Source organism: Notamacropus eugenii, chromosome 4 (genome assembly GCF_028372415.1).
Source record: "Notamacropus eugenii isolate mMacEug1 chromosome 4, mMacEug1.pri_v2, whole genome shotgun sequence".
Taxonomy (NCBI): Eukaryota; Metazoa; Chordata; class Mammalia; order Diprotodontia; family Macropodidae; genus Notamacropus; species Notamacropus eugenii.
This window is the reverse complement of record NC_092875.1, coordinates 151,040,286-151,062,988: the sequence shown is the minus strand read 5'-3', so window position 1 is coordinate 151,062,988 and position 22,703 is coordinate 151,040,286. Positions and strand designations below refer to the sequence as shown.

General features: G+C 37.6%; 1 protein-coding gene across 3 annotated transcripts in view; it reads right to left on the bottom strand.

The window, feature by feature from the left end:
• Nucleotides 1–19,107, bottom strand: part of ANKRD46 (ankyrin repeat domain 46) — a 36,436-nt gene extending 17,329 nt beyond the window's left edge. The window contains exons 1-2 of one of the 3 annotated variants that reach the window (XM_072603393.1): nt 18,964–19,107; nt 18,310–18,393 (exon numbers count right to left, since the gene is read on the bottom strand). Coding sequence is in view for 1 of the 3 variants with exons in the window: in XM_072603392.1 (XP_072459493.1) it covers nt 18,310–18,360 (51 nt within the window). In the remaining 2 variants the exon portion in view is untranslated. The remainder of the gene's footprint in view (nt 1–18,309; nt 18,394–18,963) is intronic. The other 2 variants (XM_072603392.1, XM_072603394.1) reach the window with 2 other exon arrangements.
• Nucleotides 19,108–22,703: the final 3,596 nt, after the last annotated feature.

Below are 22,703 nucleotides of genomic sequence, written 5' to 3'. Positions count from 1 at the left end.
GAGAGAGAGAGAGAGAGAGCGCGGGGGGTCTCTCAGGGTACTAGCAGGGGCTGAGGTAGACGGGAAGGCTTCATATTGAATGGCTAGAGATAAAGGGATGATGACCTGAGGTCTGGTAGATAACTGCCACCAGCATCTGTATTCCTAAACTGGTTGCTTTTATAAGACTGCCTATATACAGTAGAACTGAATTGGATGGCTCTATTCTGAATGCATTTATTAGTATAAACTGATGAACTAATATTTAATAGACCAATTACGCATGAAAACTGGCTTTAAAAAGCAATATAAAATGTTCATCATGACAATGTCTTTTGATAGCAAACACTGCTAACAGTATGCAAGCAACTTCTCTCTCTGCAGTTGTATCCCAGCAGTCTATTGCACTGCACCAATGTTTTAGATAGATATTTAAGCCTTTACAGTGTCTAATTTGATTGTTCTGTGACAATCTTTTCTAAATAATAACAGCTAGCAATTATATAGTGCTTTAAGGTTTACAAAGCACTTTACAAATGTTGTCTTATTTTATCCTCACAACACCCTGGGAGGTAGGTGCTATTATTATCTCTATTTTACAGATGAGGAAATTGAGGCTGAGGGTGACTAAGTGATTTGCCTTACAGTCACAACACAGGTAGTAAACTTCTGAGGCTAGATTTGAACTAATGTTTTTTGAACTCCAGGTTCACTGATCCATCTAGTTGGCTCAATTCACTATAAAAAAGCTACCTGAATTAACTAGATTTTTTTCTTGCACCTTCTTCCCCCACTACCCTAGTCACTAGACTTGGATGTCTATTATTGTGGATTTGGTTCCAAAGATGAAAGATAAAATATTCCCCAGAGTATTTTAAATATACTTTTTTTTTTTTACTTCTAATTAGTTTGCTATAGTATCAGTCTTATAACCTGAGTATGGAAAAGACTTATAACCTTATAAGTTGGTAACGTTTTTCTGCAAATCAATAAATTTTGTTCCTATTTTCAACACTGCTGTATCAATCACTCAATCACTGGCTGCATACTTAACTCATCAATATGGTATGCTGGAAAGAGTCTAGATTTGAAATCTGGAGACAAATTTCTGTTCAAATCTCATATGTAATACCAGCTAATGGGACCTTGGGAAAGTCACTTCTGAGTTGCAGTTTCTTTATATATAAAATGAGGAATTAGAATTAGAAATCTTAATTCAGGATTAGTGGATCAACACTAGGAGATTTGGGGTTCAAATGCTTCTTAGTATTATTAAGTCACCTTGATGACTTTGCACAAATCACAACCTCCTAGCACCTCAGTTTCATAAAAGGAGGAGGTTACACTAGGTGGCCTATAAAAATCCTTCCCATTTCTACATCTATCATTCTATTATCCTATATAGTTATAGACCTAAACGTAGGATTGTATGGAATATAGGGCTGAACGTGTAATGGTCCCAGCAATTGCCCTGAAATTTAGTTTTTAATTATGTTCAGTTTCATGATCTCATTTTGCTCTTTGATCTCGTGCCTTTTTCTCATAGAGGGAGAATTAAGGATGTGCAGCTATATGACCTCCTGGGTAGATTAATACAGATTCCTTATACTAATCAAAAATTGAAAGAAGCAACTTCCTTCCCCTAAGTGGTTTCTTTAACTACACTCTCATTTTTTGGACATGCTAAGATAGAACTGATTTGTACAATCAGAGATGTCCTATAGGATATTGAAAATATGTTACTGGAGTTGAATTCATTCACAAGTATATGGTTCTTATTATTAGTAAAGCAGGTCAAGAAGTTATCAGGTACTCTCCTTTTGAAGAGAGAACTCTAGCAGATGTCTGGATAATCAAAATCCTTCATCACAACTATATCCCACCTCTATGCTAAACTCATTTCCTTCTTCTGTCTGGATAGTCCACCTGCAGGGGTGGGGAACCTATGGCCTTGAGGCTATGTGTGGCCCTCTACATCCTCAAGCGCAGCCCTTTGACTGAATCCAGAACAGAACAAAATCACTTCCATTTATCATTTGATCATATGTCCATATGTCCAGTATCATTTGATACTCTGTCATGCATCACCACTGGTTCTTATGTTTAATCATAAGATTAAATGTCCTTCTTAATGTACAATGATGCCACACATACACAAACACACAAGCATACAGACACACACACATAAGGTGACTTAATAAAACTAAAAAGTATTTTACTTATCCTGTTACTTTTTTGCTTGAATAAAAAAGCAAGACTTTTGATAATGTAATTTATACTACTGTGATGAAGAGGTGTGAACTAGACAAATATAATTAGATGGATTTCTAACTGTCTAGATAGTCAAACTCTAAAGAGTAGTTGCTAATGGCTCAATTTCAATGTGGCAGGAGGTCACCAGTTGAGTACCTCATAGATTTGTGTGTGGTCCTGGGTTACTTGTCATTTTTGCCAATGACCTAAAACACACTCATCAAATTTGCTCACAGAAATCTGGTAAGTATAGCTAACGCACTGGATAAGTCTGGATTAAAAAACAGCTTGACTTGCTAGGGCATTGGGATAAATCTAATAAATGTGAAATTCAATAGGGATAAAAGTAAAGTCTAATCTTAAGTAAATAAAAATTAATCTCACAAGTACAAGACAAGAGAGACAAGGCTTAGACAGTAGGCATTCTGAAAAAAAGATATGGGGCTATTGGTGGGCTACAAGCCCACTATGATGTGGCAGTCAAAAGAGCTAATGAGACACATAGCTTCTAGAAACGGGGACATAATGTTACCATGTGACTTTGTCATTGTCAACTCCATCTGGCATACTGTGTTCAGTTCTACGTACCACAATTTATCTATTGTCTGGTATATTACATACAGCAGGGACTTTTTTTTATATGGGCTGGGCTAAATGGCTGCTAAGATCCCTTCCAACTCTTAAATTGTGTGACACTATAATTAGTTATTATCATTATCATTGAACATTGGGCCTAAAATTTGCAAAGCGTTTTATATACATTAACCTTTACATTTTTTACTAACAAGACTCTTATGAGGGAGATGCTATTATTACCTCTGCTATCATTATCAATGTTAGGAAACTAAGGCTCAAAGCAATTAAATGACATACCCAAGATCACATAACTAAGTGTCACAAGTGGATTCTGAACTCAGTTTTCCTGGCTCCAAGCTTATGATCACACACTATATGTGATCTATACTATATCAGAGAGCCCTGACAGATGAGTTCACTGGGTATGGAAGTATATAGGGGGGAGAGAGAACACTAAAGTCTTAAGAAATGCCCACAGTTAGAAAATAGACACATTGATGCCCTGTTGGTAGAGGTGTGAATTGGTACAGCTATTCTGGAAAGTAATTTAGAATTATACCAAAGAAGTTACGTAACATCTGCATGACATTTGACATTGATCTTACTATTACTAGGTCTATATCCCAAGGAGGAAAAAAAAGGACCTATACGTACAAAAATATTTAGAACAACTCTTTTCGTGATGGCAAAGAACTGGAAACAAAAGGGATCCCTATCAAAGACTGAACATTTCACCAAATGAATTTAATGTGCTACTGTGCCAAATGAAATGAAAAAAATAGGTATCTACTGCACCACTTAACTGCCATAAGAAATACAGGAAGATACTTGGTTTCAGAGAAATCTGAGAAGATCTGTATAGACTGAGGCAGAGTCAAGTAAGTGAAAAGAAACAGGAGAACAATTTACACTGTAATAGCAACATCATAGAAACTGATCAATCATGATTTCAGAGGACCAGTGATGAAAAATGACACCCACCTCCTGAATGAAAGGTGATAGGAATGAGGCACATTTTTTGTTATCGTCAAATGGGAATTTTTTTTGTGCTTGACTATTCTTATTTGTTGTAAGGGTTTTCTTTTTCTTTTTTTTCCCCAGAGGGAGAGAGTAAAAATGAATGCTTGATTGAAAAAAAAAAACTAATTTGAAAAAAGAAAAAAATGCCCAGTCAGAAATAACAGAATCATATATTTAGAGCCAGAAAAGATGTTAGAGAACATCTAGCTCAATCCCTTCATTTTGTAGATGAGGAAACTGAGGCCCAGAAAGGTGAAATGACTTCCCTCAGGGCACATAAGTAGTTAGCAACAGACCCTGCTTTGAAGCCAGGTCCTCTAACTCTAAAGCTAGGCTTTTCTTTCCCTGTATCTCTCTCACTGTTTCTCTTAAGAAGAAGCCAAGTCCCTAGTATTTTGGTCCTGTCTCCCTTCATATCCCAGCCAGGTCCAAACCTGCTTAGTTTCCAAGATCAGATATGATGGGGAATGTTCAGGAGAGTATAGTCATAAACAATAAGTGAGGAGGAGAGGACAAGGAACTTTAAGGGAGTGGAAAAAAGACTAGGAAACTGAGAAGTCAGGGGAAAGGAAGCGGGGAATAGAAGCAGGTCACAAAACAAAAGAATGAGCTTTAAGAAACAGAAACTGGTACAGCAGGGAAGCTGAAGTACATATGCCACAGAGCAGACATCTTATTTTTAGCACAGGAAAATCAGGACTTCTAGCTCATTACACAGCATATACCCATGGACAAAGAATTATACAGTACAATGAGATAACTGATATGTCCCAGGGCTGTAGAAAGAATACACTGCATTCTTCTCAAAGTGGTTTCCAAAGTCAATATATGTACATATGTACACACATATTTATATGAATATATAAGTATACATGTATATATGAGCAAGGATGTTTACATATACTCACATATAGATATACATTCTCTCCACCACACTTGCTAGCTCTCTTTTACGTAGTCTTCCCCTCATTGGCATGTAAGCTCCTTGAGGAGAGAGACTTTTATTTTTTGTTTACAACTGTAAACTGCTGACTTCCTTGGATACCTTTAAGTTACACCTAAAATCCCATCTTTTACTGGAAGTCTTCCTCAACCCCTCTCAATTCCAGTGCCTTTCTTCTTTTAAATATTTTGTATTTATCCTGCATTCACCTTGCTTTGCTGCACGTTGTCTCCCCCACTTAGATTGTAAACTTCTTGAGAGCAGGGACTGTCTTTTGCCTCTTTCTGTATTCCCAGTTGCTTAGCACATTTGACTGGCACATAGTAAACCTTTAATGAATGCTTACTGCCTTGTTTTGCCTATGGTTAAAAGGACCTGGGAAATAAAACCCTAAACCAGATGTTCTTAATCTGGGGTCTTGTGTACTTTTAAAAAATTGGTAACTATATTTCAATATAATTGGTTTTATTCATAATCTTACATATTTTATTTTAGGTATTTAAAAGCACTGTTCTGAGAAGACAACAGCCTTCACTAGACTGCCAAAGGAGTTCATGACACAAAAAAGAATAAGAACTCCTGCTCTAAGCTATCTTGTGGTAAGTTTTCAGATTTTTTTCTTATAGAATAATCTGCCCAGGTTGAAAACAGACATTCTGAATATGTACTGTGACTTTAAAGAACAATTTTTTTCAATTATTTTCTGAGGTACTTGGGTACTGTTAAGCACATCTGGAAAAAGCAGTTTACCAAGTGGATTCTTCTGAATTTGACCTCTTTCAACCAAAAAAAGGAAATATACTTTTCACAAAGAGAATATGGTAGGAGCAAACCAACCTTGTACACTTGGATTTTTATTTTTCCTTTCTACGAAGAAGTTACATTTGAGAACATTTCCAATATTTAATCAATTTTTGCTATTTAACATTTTTGACTTAGCAAATATCTGTTTCCTGTGTAGTTCTCAGTTTTAAGCAAATTAACACTTCAACACCCAAACTTTACCAGTTCAGCAAGGAGTCCAATTTGAATCAATCAAGTCTCAATTACAAAATTCTTTTAATGAAACTTTTCAAGTATACATTGTAACTAGAGCTACACTAATAAAATATTGCTCACCAGAGATCATCAGGGAAAGGAGACAGGTAAGAATGATTTGTAATGACTATCAGTTCCATCTTGGACACTAGCTGTACAAAAAATGGGCAAATTAACTCCTCTGAGTTAAATTAACTTCCTTGTTTGTAAAATAAACATGTTTTTTTTTTACTACCTATGGAGTAACAGTTCACACTTATATAGAGAACATTTTTAAATTTATAAAACACTTTCTTCATAATAACCTGATGAGGTAAGTAGTACAAGCATTATTATCTCTCTTACAGATGAGGAAAATGAGGGTCTTCAAGTTTAAATAACTTGTTTAGGGTCACAAACTAACAGGTATCAGAAATGTGATTTGAACTCAGGTGTCAACTCCATATCTAACACATTTCCTACTCTACTGTGTTTCTTCTGTTGTTGTAAGGCTTCCACTAGATAATACATGCAAGCAAATTTGTAATCTAAAATGTCCTATATTAAGGTAAAATGCTATTATGTAAATGCTTTTAAAGCACCTAAAAATAAGTCTAATTTCATATCTATTTTAAATATTTCTTCAGCAATTTCACTGACATAATTAGTTTCTTACTAAACCCTTGTGTTACAGAAAACAGAAAGGCCTAGGCCAGTACAGTTCTTTAAGTATTGACATATTATAATACTGAGAAAAATCCCTTCAGTATTTTTCAGATTTTACTTGTTGCAACTGATTTATACAATGTGGACATTAAAACAAAACTCAAAAATATTTGTTATTCCTTTTTTTGCTTTAGTGACTAAATTCCTGGGATTTGGGTTTTGTTTATTTGGGGAGAGGGGGATATTTTTGTTTTTCCTTTACTATTTTCAAGTGTATCTTACTATAAAGAATATTTTGGTCAGTACTTACTGGCATTTTCCCCCTTCTCCCAGGAAATCCAGAAATACTAAACAAAGATTTTTAGCAATATTTTGTTTAAATAATGGGGATGAAAATTTAACTCTTCTTCCTTCTTGGGAAACTTTTTTTTTTTTAACAGAGTAACTACCTCTAAGCTACTGATTTATCTTAACCCTTTAATAAACTAAATATTTTCCAGTCACACTAAGAGTGGATTTGTGTGGTTTAATGATGCCACCCTGTGGCCTTCCAGTCTTCAAGCTCAATTGTAGGTAACAGCACTTAGCTAAGTTATAGATCTGAGATCTTAGCAGTGTGGGTACTTACTCCATCCAAAACAGATGACAACCCATTCTCCCTTCTCATTTGGAGTGACTTTTATCCATCTAATTCTACAAATGCTCTGTAAAGGACCTACCCAAAGTGCCAGGCCTTTTTCTAGTTCTTTTAAAAAATAGGAAATTGTATAAAACCATCAAAATGGCCTTTTTCAATCCTGATTGTTTCACTTCACAAATAATCAGTTCAACCAGTAGTTTCAAACAGCTGACAAAGGTAAAACTGTTTTTTTCATAATCTTCGTTAATATTAAAGTTAACTTTTGCAGGAAACTTGCAAAAATACATTTCTCTTCATTTAGCATTCACTTTTCACAAAATCTTTTCTTCATATTTATATATTATGAAACATCTTTAAGACTTCCAGTTCTGGATCATCTAAATAATTTTTTTAATTAAAAATTTGTTAATTTTTTTAAACAAGATCTATAGTGGATTCCATAGTACAAAATCTGAATGCAAAAGTGGATTTGAAAAAATGACACAGCCCACCTACATTTTCATTTGAATAATCTCAACTTAAGTCTGTTTTAGAAACAATGATTCATAAATTTCTAATTTTATTTCAAAAGAAACTTGCTGTCCTTCTATTCTTGACTGAATAGGCAAAATGTTAACTATTATCTTAACTTGAGTTGTGTAATTATGTTTTATCTTACTGTGGAATTTTGCTTGTTGAAGATTTCTATTAAAAGTTATTTCAAAAATGTCTTGTAGGTCAGGTAGAGTCATACATTCCCTGATACCAGGGAAGGCTGTAGCTTGCGGACAGCTTGAGCTCAAGAGTACTGAGTTGTAGTGGGTAAGCTAATCACGCAGCAGCACCAAGTTCAGCACCAGTATGGTGAGACTGGGGGCTGCTCAAGGAGGAATAAACTGGTCAGGTCAGAAATGAAGCAAGTTAGAGCTCCTGTTCCGATCAGCGGAGGCCTTGAATGGCCACAGCCCTTCCATTCCAAGTGAGATAAGGAGACCTAATCTAAAAGAAAAAGAGAAGGAAAAAAAGCTTTGCATTAGAAAGATGTCCAAAGGCATGAGAGGACTGCCAGTCTGGACAATTTTTTTCTCAAGCAGATGGATACTCTGATTTAGAGATAAAGATAAATTATTAAAAATGGTTTCTGTTAGGCTTGTGTCTACAATGCAGAGCACAGGATTAATATTTTTCTTCAGTAAATAAAAATACAAATACAAAAATTAAATACAGGGTAGTTGAGGAGGAAGGGCATTTGCAATGGGGATCAGGAAAAGCTTGATGTAAAAGCTGATGTTTAACTGTATTCTGGAAGAAGTGAGAGATTCTGTAAAGAGGGAGCACATTCCACTTCTGTTTTGTAAATCTGTGCACTATATGTGTCTCCCGGTAGGATGTGAAATCTTTAAGAACAAGGTCTGTTTTTCTTTGAGAGACCCAGAGAACACAAGGGACTTGTTTTATGACAGAGGTCATAAGTAGCAGAGAAAAAATCTGAACTCAAATCCATCTCCCTCCAAACCCAATGCTTTCTCCATTAAATCACACTGAACTGTTCTGAACCCCTGTTATTTCTACATTGGTGCTATGTTGTAGGAGTTGACCAATGACTTTCCACTGGCGCTAGATTTCCACAGGAAAAAAAATGGCTAGTTGGGAGTATCACATGGAGAGGATCTGTACCCAACTTTTAATAGCTCTGTGTCTATTTAATCCTCATTTATTATTTTCCACAAAATTTTCCCAGTGAGTAGGTACAGCTTTTCATTTGTCATCTATAATTGCTCGAACGAATCTGTAGAAATAAAATTTCATTTACCATTTATTTCTCAAAATCTCTAAAGCCTTACTGACTTCAGGGGCTGCTATATTCAATTTGCAATAGTAATAGCTGAACAAAACTGAGTTCATTTCAGACTTGAATTAGAAAAGTGGCCTATGGTTCAGATGATTTTACAATATTACTAAAATATGGCATCATAAAAAACCTCACAGAATTAAAAATTAATAAATTATCAGAGTAGTATTTTAAAGAAGCCTACTAAGCCTATTTTAAGAAAATATTATTCTAACTATGAAATTATTTTTACTAGTATCAAAATAATAATCTTTAAACAATAGATAGCAAAAACACCTCAAATAAATGTAAGAAGGCTTGTATTCTCAGAACAATTTCTTACATTTTACGTAGTGCTTTGTTTACAAAGTGCTTCTCTCACAATACCATGATAGAAATAATACAAATATTATAATTATTCTTATTTTATAACTGCAGAAACTAAGGCTCAGTGAACTACTTTCAAGAAAATTATCCAGTAATTTATAATGTTTGGTCTTCTCAAGTTGCAGAAATGGATCATAAGAAAATGGATCAATCTGGAAATATGTTTAATATGATTGTACATGTAGAGAGTATGGATTGTATGCTATCTTGGGGAAGGGAGAGAGAAGGGAGGGGAAAAATTGAGAAATCAAAATCTTATAAAAGTGAATGTTGAAAACTAAAAATAAATTAACTAAAAAAAAGAAATGAGAAGATGTGAGTACATTAAATGCAATTTAATTGTGGTTCTCCAGATACCTGTTAATTTACTACATTTCTTTTCCTGTGAAAATCCTAATGATCTTGGAATTTTCCTGGCCCCTCACCCACGTTGCCACTCAATTCAACAAAAATGAATTAAGTGCATGCAAAAAGAACTACTTCAGTTTACCTTCATGCTTGGCTACCTCCAGGGGTGGGGAACTTGCAGCTTTAAGGCCACATGTGGCCTTCTAAGTCCTCGGGTGCAGTCTTTTGATTAAGTCCAAGTTTTACAGAACAAATACTGGGTATTGCTGCCCTGGGTACTGCTGCCCCTTTAAGTTTTTGAAATCAGAACTCTTCTTCTAAAAACCCCAATTCACCTTTTCTTTCACCTCTCCTACTTCTCTTGTATCTCAGAGTCACAAAATCTTACAAATGTAAAGTTCAACTTGTAACTGAACAAAAATTATGATTACAATAAATTATCATCTCTCCCTCAAAACCAGCTCCCTCCCCAGACTTTCCAAGCTGGCAATGGTGCTTTCATTTTCCTGATTAACCAAAACCCAAATTTTGGGGTCATCATTTGACTATGCATTCTCCCCACCATTTGTCCTCTGCCAGGCATTCTTTTTCATTTGCTTTGGTACCACCTTAACTGTGGCTCTTAATATCTCATGCTCGGACTTCTTGACTTTTAACTAGTCTCTGTGCTTTTACTGTCTACCTCTTTCAATCCATATTTTAAAGATCTTAGATGAACTTTTGCCAAAAGGTTTAATTTCAACAATACAGCACTCTGCTTATACAAGACACTCAAATATCCTTCTGTTTAAGGTGCTAGAAGACTTGGGCTCTACATCTAGCCTGCCACTACCTTGCTGAATGATTTAGCACATAAAACTTTCTGGGCTCTATTACCTATAAAATCCAATTAATATTTGTCCTACCTACCTCAAAGGGAATCTATAAAGGCAAAATAAAATAAATAATGTTGAAGTACTTAAATTTTGAGGTGCTACATAGTTGCAAATTATTACTTGCTCTTTTTCTCATGCTCTGTATTTATAGCAATCTTATATTATTCCTTCTCCAGGATGGTTAAGGCAACTTATTTAACTAGGTTGACAGTTATGATTATGAAAGACTGGCCACTGTCCACTGTAGTTACGAATGAACTTTATTTTCTCTAATAATTATCCCCTTCTTTCACACCATGATATGAAAAGTAAAGGAAAACGATTTGAACATCTACTTGGGTCCCAGCCATCCTTGGACATTTTCATAAATATCTAAGATTCTCAATCCAATTTATTAAACATTCTTCCACAGTTATATAGTAATCAGTGCTAAAACTAATTAGAACCTGGGGTAAAAGGTGGTTATTACCAAGTCCATTGATTAGCTACATGATAGTCCTATTATGGGAAAAGTATTGCATTTGAAATCAAAAGACTTCACTTCAAATCTCCAACTTTGCTCTATACTCCTCATATGACTAGGGAAGCCACATAACCTCTCATTCTTAGTTTCCTCATCAGTAAAATGAGAGGTTTGGTTTTTATGACATCTAAGCAGACAGGTAACAAGCATTTATAAAGTGCTTATTAAGAAAATTTAAACCAAAAAAAAGGAAATCCTTGCTCAAGGAGCTTATATTCTAATGGGGGAAGACACAAAAGGGAGATGGAAAGGGAAGGAGAGGGAACATGGGGGAGAGGCGGTGAAGTTTGGAAATGGGGAGAGGTAAGAAAAGTGGAAAAGAATGTGCATTTAAATAGTGTCTACTATGTGCCAGGTATCATGCTGAGCATTTTATAATTATTAACTCGGTTGATCCTCATAACCAACTTGGGAGGTAAATTCAGTTATTACCACAATTTCACAGTGTAGGAAACTGAGGCAAACAGTGTAAGTGACTCGCCCAGAGGTCACACAACTAGAAAATATCTGAGGCTGCACTGAATTCAAAGGTCTTCTTAACTCCAGACCCAGTGTTCTATCCATTATTCTACCACCGAGCTGTCCACTCTGGAGTCAGAAGCAGAGCCCAGAGAATGAAAGATAGGCTGCCTGGACCCTTCCCTAAAATGGAGGTCCCAGGAGGAACAAGTACAAAGACTGGATAGCTTCTTGTCATGTATATTTTAGTGGGGAGTCTTTTTTAGACAGGAGTTGAACTAGATTGATATTAAGGTTCCTTCCAACTTTGAAATAATGTAAACCTGCTTCCCCTAGTTTCTGCTCAAAACTCCGAGAAGTTTTCAAATATGTGCCTCTTCTCCACAGCTCCTACCATATCACTCTCTCTAGGAAATACCTTTAAACCTTTTTTCAAGAGGTATAAGTAGATAAATAGATAAATCATATACTTAGGCTGAAGATATATTTACAGGTACTTCTTGCCCAGTTACGAAGAGGTCAGTGAACTTTTACTGATATATTGGTATAATATATAAAGTCTCTCTTTTTTATGTAGAGCTCAAAGTCTGTTAATTAGTAACGAAAAATGGATTGATTTCTATGTCTACCAGGATCTCCAGAATAAATAAGAGAAGGAGTCTATCTCTCTTCAATGACCTAGGGATTGTTGTGTGCCTGACATGGGCCTAATATGAAATTAACATGGAAGTGCATAGCTGAGGAATAGCTTTTTGGAAACTGGTCAATTACCACTGTAACAAATGATCAGGAGTAGCTGATGTTTCCCTCATAGACAGCAGTAAGCGGGGGGAATAAAGGGGTAGGAGAGAATAGGCAACAAAAGGAAGCAGGTTAAATCAGTAAGGGCATTATTTTACACGCTACTGCACACAGTTGATGGCAGTGAAACTCATAGCCTACTTCAGAGTACAGGAAGTTGAAGTCTCAGACTACCTGAATTATTCTTTGTACCACATAACTGGAACATACATAGTTCCTTCTCATTTCCACCTCTATAGAGAATCCATCTCTATATTCCACATGCAGCTCAAGTGCCACCTTTTAGACAAAGCCTTTCCTGATTACTCACTCCCCCCAAAGCACTTATGCCCTAGTATTTCCTACTTTGTATTTAACTGCCCTGTATTCTTTTATATTCATTCTTTATATGTGTATATACATATATATGTTGTCTCAGTTGAGAAAATGTAAGCTAATTGAGAATAGGTACTGTTTCACTTTTTTTGTCTTTATATCCTTAATACCATACCTAGTACAGTGCTTCATTCATAGTTGACAGACTGAATGAAGATGCCATAGGGCTCATCAGAATAGATTTCAAGGCTTGCTCAGGGTCACGTAATATCAGAAATGAGACTTGAACTCAGGTTTTTCTGACCTTCTGAGGTTAGAGGGAAGAAGGAAGCAAGGAATCTAGTGGAATAAGTCCAATAGAAAATACAAATTCTACCTCTAGAGAAAGAACTGATGGAGTCTGAAGATAGATTGAAGCATACTTTTTTTAAACTATAATTTTCTTGTTTGTTTTGGTCTGTGTTCTCTTTCGTAACATGGCTAATATAAAAATATGTTTTACCTGACTGCACATATATAATCTATATCAAAGTGCTTGCCTTCTCAAGGAGAAGGAGAGGAGAGGAGGAAGGAAGGGAATTTGGAACTCAAAAATTATAAAAAAACAAATGCTAAAATTGTTTTCATCTGTAACAGAGAATAAAATAAAAACATTCTTTAAAAAGACAAAAAAGAAAATACAAGTTACCTGGAATGATCTAAAAAAGTGCTTTTTCTTTTGTAGTTGCTTTAGTTTTCAAAAAGCTGTTTAATACTTCAACAGAGTAACTGGTTTGATAATCCTTGAGAGTGGAAACGTAGAAATGGCAGCAGAAAACCTTACATATTCCATTCTTCCAAATGTGTTTCAATCTGTTTTTATAGACTCGAATGCTAAATTCTATCTCCATCTACTGGATTAGCAACAGGGATGATTCAGAAAAACTTAACTCATGGTTACTAAAGAATACTAAGAAGCCACTGAATACACTGAGAAAAATGCCTACGAAAGTGCTGTTCTACTCAACAATGCCTCCTTACCTATGCCTCCTCTGGATTTATAAAATGATACGTAAGAGAGGAGAAAGGTTCTATCTGCTCAATAAAATATGTCTTCCCCAGGGATCTCAATGCATATTTATGCAAACTTGATTCCCCTTCACAGGAAACAAAAGCAAGAATGAACATGTTCTATGATATCTTAGCTCAAGATGTGCATCTTAAGGGACTATTCTCTGGATCTAGGAAAAATTTTTTGTTTTTAAAGAGTTTAAGGTCAAATAGTCTCCTTACCAGTCTTCCAATAAACATGCTTAGTATTACCAAAGACAACTGAAGGCATCTAAATACACTATATGGCACCAAAAAAAATAATTTTAATACATTAACAACAGTTCTACAACTGGAAAATAAGAGGACAACACAATACATGATTTCAAATATTCCTACATCCCAAAAGAATTAAAAAAATAACCATTTTTTTGGAAAGGAATAATCCCTTAAAATATAAAAACAACATTTATAATGTATTTCTTCATTTCATAATTAAAAAGAATATATGTCAAAGGTTGGTAGCCTCTGAAAAGTGGTGCCAAATTGGCAATCCTTATATTTCTGGCACAACGAAAAGTGATGGATGAAGTGATAGTGGTGATTATTCATTGATACTCAGTGGGAGAAAGGAGGAAAGAAAATAATGATTCTTGCAAGCAGCACAGAAGAACGTGGTAGCAGTGACAAGATAATGTAAAAATCAGCCCACACACCCCTGGTTGCTGGTTCTCATAAAGATCCTGGAGAATAAATGATATATGGGAGGACTGGAGGAGGACAAATTCAACTCAATAAGTATTTATTAAGTACCAACTATGTTCCAGGCACTGTGCTAGGTAAAGGAAATACAATACAGCATTAAACAATCCCTGCCTTTAAGGAGTTCACACTCAATTAAAGACAAAAAACTTGTAGATAGAAAATTAAATACAAAAATATAAAATTAATTTCCCAGAGTGAGGCATTAGCAGCTAGGAAGAACAGAATAGGCTTCCTGTAGGAAGTGGCACTTGGGCTGTGTTTTAAAAAAAGATAATGATTCTATATGGAAATAAGAAATAAGGCAGAAATAAGAAATCAGGAAACTCATGGGTGTCAAAAGTCTTTGGTTTGAATCTCAGTGCTGACATTCTAGTTGTAACATTCTGGGTCAATTACTTAACATCTCAAAGCCTCAGTTTCTTCATCTGTAAGATGGACATTAATTCTTATACTACATACATCTTAAAGGAAAATTATGCAAAAGTACTTCATAAACTGTAAAGCACTATTTAACATGCTCTTTTATTATTTTATTTTATTATTAGATGAAAATATGGGTCTGAATTCACAGAAATGTATTAACAAGGGATGAAGTCAAACTCTACTTCCCTTCAAAGAAGTCAAGACTAGTCTGTCATCAAAAACCAGACAGGTAGTCAAGAAATACCTGAAGCAAGGAAAGTGAAAACAGACTTATGGCACTGTTAGACACAAAGAAATCTTAAAACCAAAATAATATCAGTTGTTTCTTATATATACTTGTATACTCTATCATTTCCAAGTCATGGGTAGTCCAGGAGTTCCAGGGCAGAGAAACTTGGAGAAACCTTGCTGTTGCGAGATTTATGGAGTTAGAGTTAAAAGTAGATCTTGACAAAAAGAGAGCATCAAAACCTGACCTTAAGATTATTTAGAATAAGTCCCAAATGTCAATAATTTTCCAGAGATACAATCAATGTTTAATTTATTGAACGACAGAGTAACGTCCCTTTCTACTCGAAAGTTTTCTCTGTAGATTGGAGAGAGGTTGTCCAAAATCACTTCTGCGGGAAAGATCATTATAGGTTTGGGGCAGAGGTTGAGATTAACCACAGTACTCAGATGGCCAGAGCTCCCATTAACCCAAACTTACTTTATTTAGTTATCTGTGCTCCTGAGTAGCTTGAAATGTTACCTAAGTGTCATAGAATTTTAGAACTGGAAAAGACTACAAATATCATATGGACCAGCATTTCTCAAATTGAGCTCCACTTGAAATGAACGGAGCTTCCCTCATAAAAGTTTGATGCTAGCAATAAAAGTACTGAATTTAAAATACTGAATTAAAATCACATATAAAAATACTTGCTATATGAAGGAATTTCAGAATGAAAATAGGCTTCTTTTTGCCTATTTTGCTTTAAGGTTTCCCTGATTCCAATTCCTTTTATCTCACAAGTATTCAACACCTTCACATTAAATCATTCAACAAGCAAGTATTACATTACGCCAGGCACTGTGCTAGGTATTAGGGATACAAACAATGAAACAATCTCTATTCTGAAGGAGTCTACCTTCTATCAGAGCAGAGAACAATTACACAAAACTATATACAGAATAAAATATAAGGAAAATAAATACAAGGAAATTAAACACAACATAGTTTGGGAGGGACAGCACTAGCAGAGGGATCAGGAAAGGCTTCATGGAGAAAGACATATTTGGCTGAGTCCTGAAAGGAGAGAGGTGGTGGTGAGGAGGAAGTGAATACCAGGCCTCAGGGATTGCCAGTGCAATGACATGAAGAGAGAGATAGAGTATCCTGTCTGAGAAACAGAGAAAAGGCCAATTTGTTTGGATTGCAAAGTACATGGTCAGTGCACTCTAATGGAAGGTGGTATACAATGAAATTGAAAACAGAGCTACAGGGAGGAGGTTATAATTTTTATCCTCAAACAGGAATTCTTAACCTGAGGTCTGTGAACTTTTAAAATCTATTTTGATAACTATATTTTAATATAATTGGCTTCCTTTGCAATCCTACATATTTTATACATTTGAAAACATTATCCTCAGAAGGAATCTAGGTTTCACTAGACTTCCAAAGGTGCCCATAACACACAAAAAAAGGCTTGGGATTCCTTATCATCTGGCTCTGCACTTAAGGAAAATCCCTTTGACAGTATTATGGAAGATGGATTGCAGGGGAGTAAATCATGAGGTAGGGAAACAGTTGTCTAGATCCAGAGCTTCTTAAACTGTCTGGGGTCTCAAGTGGTCTAGGCAAGAGTTGATGACGGCTCAGACTCAGGTAATCACAACTATGTGAGTAGAGACACAAGGTCCTGATGTGAGAAACATTTTGGAAACAGAAAGGTAAGATGAGCCAACTGAATGGATATGTGGGGTGAAGGGGAGTGGGAAAACACTGAGGACACTAGAAGAATGCTGGTGCCTTTAACAGAAATGGGGGAAGGACACAGATGAACAAGTGAACAACAATAGACAACTGAGGGGGATCAAGGATGGTTTCATGGAGATAGCACCTGAGTTGAGTCTAGAAGAAAGATTTGGATTCTGAAGGCCAAAATGCAGATGAGGAGGAAACATATTTGAAGACACGAGAGACATCTGTGAACATATGGATGTGGGAGGTGGAACACTAAGTTCTGTGAATAGAAAGCAGGACAATTTGGCTAGAAGACAGAGTAATGGGGAATAATGTGAAATGAGGCTGAAAAAGTAGGTTGGCATCACAATATAGTAAGCATGAAAGGCTAGACTTAGTAGTTCACATTTTATTCTTGAAGCCAAAAGGAGCTAGCTACTTAGGGCCTTTGAGCAGGAGTGTACTATGGTTAGAGCTGTGCCTTAAAGACAACGATTTCAGTGATTATATGGAGAATCAACTGGAGAAGGCCAAAATGAGAGTCTGGAAAGACCAATTAGAAGAGGAAGATGAGAAAGGGGCCTGAACTATGTTAATGGTCACATGGCTGGTCAGAAGAGAGAATGGAGATATTGTTAATGCAAAAGCAACAAGATTTACCAACAAACTAGATGTAGGAGGAAAAAGAGAGGGAAAAATCAATGACTCTGTGCTGATTAAGAGGACAGTGATATACCAAATATAAATAGGGAAATCTGAAGAGGGATAATGTTTGAGACAAAAGATAACAAATATGGTTTGGGTCATGCTAAATTTGGAATAAGGCAGTTAGGTGGTGCAGTGCATAGAGTGCCAGCCTCAGATTCTGACTAGCTATATAACGCTGGGTAAGTCACTTAACTCTGTTTGCCTCAGTTTCCTCATCTGTAAAAAGAGTTGGAGAAGGAAATGGTAAACCACTGCAGTACCTGTGCCAAGAAAACCCCACTGGGGTCATGTGGAGTCAGACACAACTGAACAACAGAAAAAGCAACACAGTTTGGAATGCTGACAGGGCATCCAAGCAGGTAGAGACTGCAAGCCTGGAGTGTGGTGAGTCATGCTTTTGAAGTTATATGGACAGAGAAAAAACTTGAACATGTATGGTAGTTGATGACATTCTTAAGAGAGAAAATGTAGAAATAGGACCCAGTACAGAGCCTTAGGGACACGCATCCTTAAGAGCAAACAATTCAGAAAAAAAAAAGAAAACCGAAAAGATTGCAAAGGTAGGAAAAGAAGTAAAGAGCAGACAAGGTAGGGGAAAGCATCCAGGAAGAGAGAATGATCAAAAGAGTGAAAAGTTGCAGAAAGGTCAGGGAGGATGAGTGCTGAGAAAAGGCCACTAGACTTAGGTATTAAACTGCTGGTAACCTTGGAGAGAACAGTTTCAGCAAAGTGGGGGAGGAAGACGGCAAGATTATAGACGTGCTAGTGAAGTCAAGCAGTCCCTGAGCGTAATTGCACAACGTCAGACGTAACCAAGAGGAATTTACCTGTTTTTCACCAAAAACAAAAGCCTCCCTTCCTGGGAAGTAATTGAGCATCTGTTCCTGTAACTGGAAAGCCTATGGAAATGACTTTAAAAGAAAAAAAGAAAACCAGTGATCCACAAGTCCCCTTTTCCCGTCCCTGTCCTTTATTCTAGACTTGCAGCTAGCCCGGAATGGATTCATTCAGCCTCGCTCCGCGGTTACTTCAAGGATCCCTTGCTCTGACCAGGCTATCACTGGGCTTCACGTGGGAGGGGCACGCATCTCCTGGGGGAGGAGGGGGAGTCCGAGCCGGGGGGAGGGGAGGAGGAGGGGGACATGCTCCTCGCCTGCCAGACCCCCCTCCCTCTCCGGAGCCCAGAATAGGCGCCCCCCACGCTCCGTGGGGGGTCCGTAGTGAGGATGGCCGAGACACCCACCACGGGGACCCTCTGAGGCCGAGGTGGGGCGGGGCGGTGGTCACACTGGGGTGGGGGAGGGGTGCGAGTGGGGGATGGGGTGGGGGACACACCGACTGACAGACAGACCGAAGAGGGAATGCAGGGCCGGGCCGGCACCGGCCCTAGCGCCGCCTCCGTGCTCTCGGCCAGGCCGTCCCGCTCCCACGGGAGAGGAAACGGCAGAGACCGTAATCCCGGGCCCAGACCTGGCTGGTACCTTTAACTCCGCCGAGCAGCGGCAGCAGCGTCCCCGCTTCCCCGAGCCAGGCCCATCTCTCAGCGGCAGCGGCACAGCGACTGACAGGCGGAGGGAGGCAGGCACGGAAGGAGGCAGAACGCGCAGGCGCAGGCGCCACTGCGCGCAGGGAGGAGGGGAGGGGAGGCTGCTCCCGCAGCGGCGTTGGCGGCCGCGGAGTCGACCTCCCCCTAGAGGCCGGCGGCACTCATTGCGCTGCCTCTGGGGCCCCTCTCTGAGGCCCCGCCCCCACCTCTTCTAAACACTAGCTCTGGAAGGAGGTCAGTCCACTAACAGGTATTAAAGCGCTCAGCCTTATCCATCCCTCCTTAGTCTTGGTGCCTTTCTTCTGAGACCAGCCGGCCAGTTTTTGGCTTGCAGCATCCCCTCACCAGACTGAGCTCTTTGAGAGCAGGGACTGTCTTTTACCTTTTTCATCCCCAGTGCTTTGCAGGGCACTTGGCATACTGTGGGAGATTAATAAATGCTCATCTATCGTCTGACACCTTAGTAGCGGCTTAGCGGTGAGACTGCTCCAGTGGGAGACTGTTCTAGCGGCTACACTGGGACAGCGTGAGACCCTGAGAACGAACTCCTCTAGCCAGAAAAAAAAAAGCGATATTGATTATTTTATTTCTAAACTATTAAACTTCAACAGCTCCGGGGAGAGGCCGCCCAAGGAGACTTTAAAAGTGGAAGAGAAACTGACCAACATTGTAGCATTTGGGGGCACTGATATGTTAAATGGCTTTCGTATCCTAGGAGACTTTAAAAGGGGAAGAGAAACTGACCAACATTGTAGCATTTGGGGGCACTAACATGTTAAGTGGCTTTCCCCATCCTGTTTGTTTCAGCTGTTGATATTTGAATTTAGAACATGCAGACTCTGGGAGGAGCTTTCTATCCACAGATTGTTGGTTGGTGGTGGTCCTTGGTTCTCCAAGATGACATTCCTGGCTTGGAGTCAAGGTACGATGGAACGTGTCCAACTGTGGCTGATCAGACCAATACCAGTTTGGGAGGCACCACCGCCAATCGGGCACAGATAGATCATACGAAGATTTGGCATGGAGATGTCTCGAAATTTATACATCTCGTGTTTCTTTTGAGCTAGGGAAATTCTACTTTGCTCTTAGAGCACAGTGTCTTTGATGTGATCATGGCATGCTGGGTGATTCTGTGCCACTGTCTGCCATGCTTCACAATCAATTCCAAAGTTCTTTAGAGAGCCTGTGGGAATGTTATGGGATTGATTGTGACCTACATAGTAGCCCTTGCCTTGTATGAGTTCTCCACAGAATTGTTGTTTACAAAAACATGTTCGGCATTCAGTCAGTCCTTTGTAATTGCGCTCTCTGTAGTACAGTTTGAATGCTTGGCAGTTTAGCTTGAGAAAGGACCTCAGGGTCTGGTACCTTATCTTGCCAGCTGATCTTCTGAATCTTCCTAAGACAAGTCAAATGGAAGCAATTCATCCCTCAGATCCCCTCTATGCATAAGTTGGAGGCTCTGACACTAACTGCCTGTGTATAATCTAGAGCTAGTCATTTAAACCTCTCAGCCCTCAGTTTCCTCATCTGTAAAATGAGGGGGTTGGTCTAGATGACTTGTAAGATTCTTTCCATCTCTAACTCCGGTGATATTAACCTAATAATAGCTTTCAGAGAAAATATTATTCAGTAAGACAAAATATTGCTCATGATATATAAAGGGTAGTTTACCACGTCAAGTCTCATCCTTTTTTCCAGTCCTGAGGGAGCTCTCCAGCCTCTGAATTCCTGTAGTAATTTCCAGTCCAAAGGAATTATCTGGCAATTATCTGCTGCTTTGTATCATTATGTTACTTTTTCATGTACATGCCCTCTTTCCCTAACATGATTATGAACTCCCTGAGGACAAGGACCATAGCTTTGTATCTTCAATCCCTAAAAAAGTGTTTTGTGTAAAAGATACATTACTGATGACACAATTCAATTCAAATAAATTCAGCAAACATTTATTAAGCAACTACTGAAGGCAAAGTACATAGTCTTAGTGGAAGGGAGAAAGAGACCAAAAAATTGCCTGTAAATCCTCACTGGAGAAGATCTGGTAAAGTAGATTAAGAAAAGATAGACGAAAAGTTGTGGTATTACTTATGCTTCAGTTGTGTTGAGCAAAGCCAAGATTATATCTACCTTTTCACATTGTGGTGTGAAACTCTATTGCCTGAATTTAGAGTTGAACTATATTAAGCCAAAAAAAAAAGTCCCTAACTTTGGTCTTCATCTGCCAGAGAGGATATTGTAAGAATATCACATGGTACTTGCCTCACAAGGGTGTGGTAAGGCTCAAATGTTAGTGTGAAGAAAGAGTTTGGTAATCTTTTTTATGTCATGGACTCTTCTGGCAACCTATGAACCCCTTCTCAGTATAGTGTTTTTTAAATGCATAAAAGGATGGCAAGGGAAACCAATTATATTGAAATAAAGTTATCAAAATATTTAAAACCAAATTTCATAGAACCCTGGTTAAGAACTCCTATAAAGTGATGTGTGAATGTATTTATAGATATATATATATTTTACATACAAACTTATATATATATGTATATACACTATCCCCCTCAAAATCTTAATGCTATTTTAAGCTACTAAAGCTTAAAACTGTTATTAAACTATAAGCTAGGTATTATCATTCCCAGCCCTTAGCATCCTTGAACCTAATAAGCACTTAATAATTGTTGAATTGGGGTGCTGAAAATGGAGAACATGACCATAATAATGGCTTTCATTGTATAATTAAATTTTAAGCTATCAAAGTTTAAAACTACATTAAGATTTTGCAAGTGCCTTATATTTACATATCTATGTTATGCCAGTTATGATTATGTTAAAAGTTGTTGCAGAACATTTTCATGTTTCTTTCTGAATATAGCAAGGGTACCTTATAACAGTACTTGGTCATACCTACCTAGTTCTTGTCTATAAAATGAGATGGATTGGACAAGATGAGCTCTAGACTCCTTTCAAATACAAGGATCTTGTCATCCATGATATTCACCTCAGCAGTTCTTGACCTATTCCCATGAGGTAAAGACATATTTTACAGATTTAAGACCCTTAGGTATGATTCAATTAAATGACCATTTATGAACTATTACATCATATAAAGTCATAGCTTTGGTCCCACCTCCTGCTGGGACCAGTTATTAGTACTCAAAAATTATTTTGCATCTACTTTGTATTTATTTGCTTGAGAATATATTGGTTTCCCTCCATTAGAATGTAAATTCCTTCTGGGTAGGAACTTTTCTCTCCCTATCTCCCTTTTTCTCCCTCTATCTTACTTTCTTCTTGTAGCTAGATGGTAAAGTTAATAGACTACTAGACCTGGGGTCAGGAAGACTAAATCCTAACTCAGATACTTCCCTATCTGTGTAATCTTGGGAAAGTCACTTAACCTCTGCTTGCCTCAGTTTTTTCATCTATAAAATACGGATGATAATGGCACCTGCCTCAAAGGATTCTTGTCAGGATCAAATGAGCTAATACTGGTAAAGCTCTCTATAAACCTTGAAGTGCTATATAAATGCTACCATTTATATTATCATTCCCAGCCCTTAGAATCCTTGAACCTAATAAATGCTGAATTGGACTGTTGAAAATGGAGAATATGGCCATAATAACGGCTTTCACTGTATAATCTAGATACTAAGATTTACGTTAGAGGAAGCATGAGGA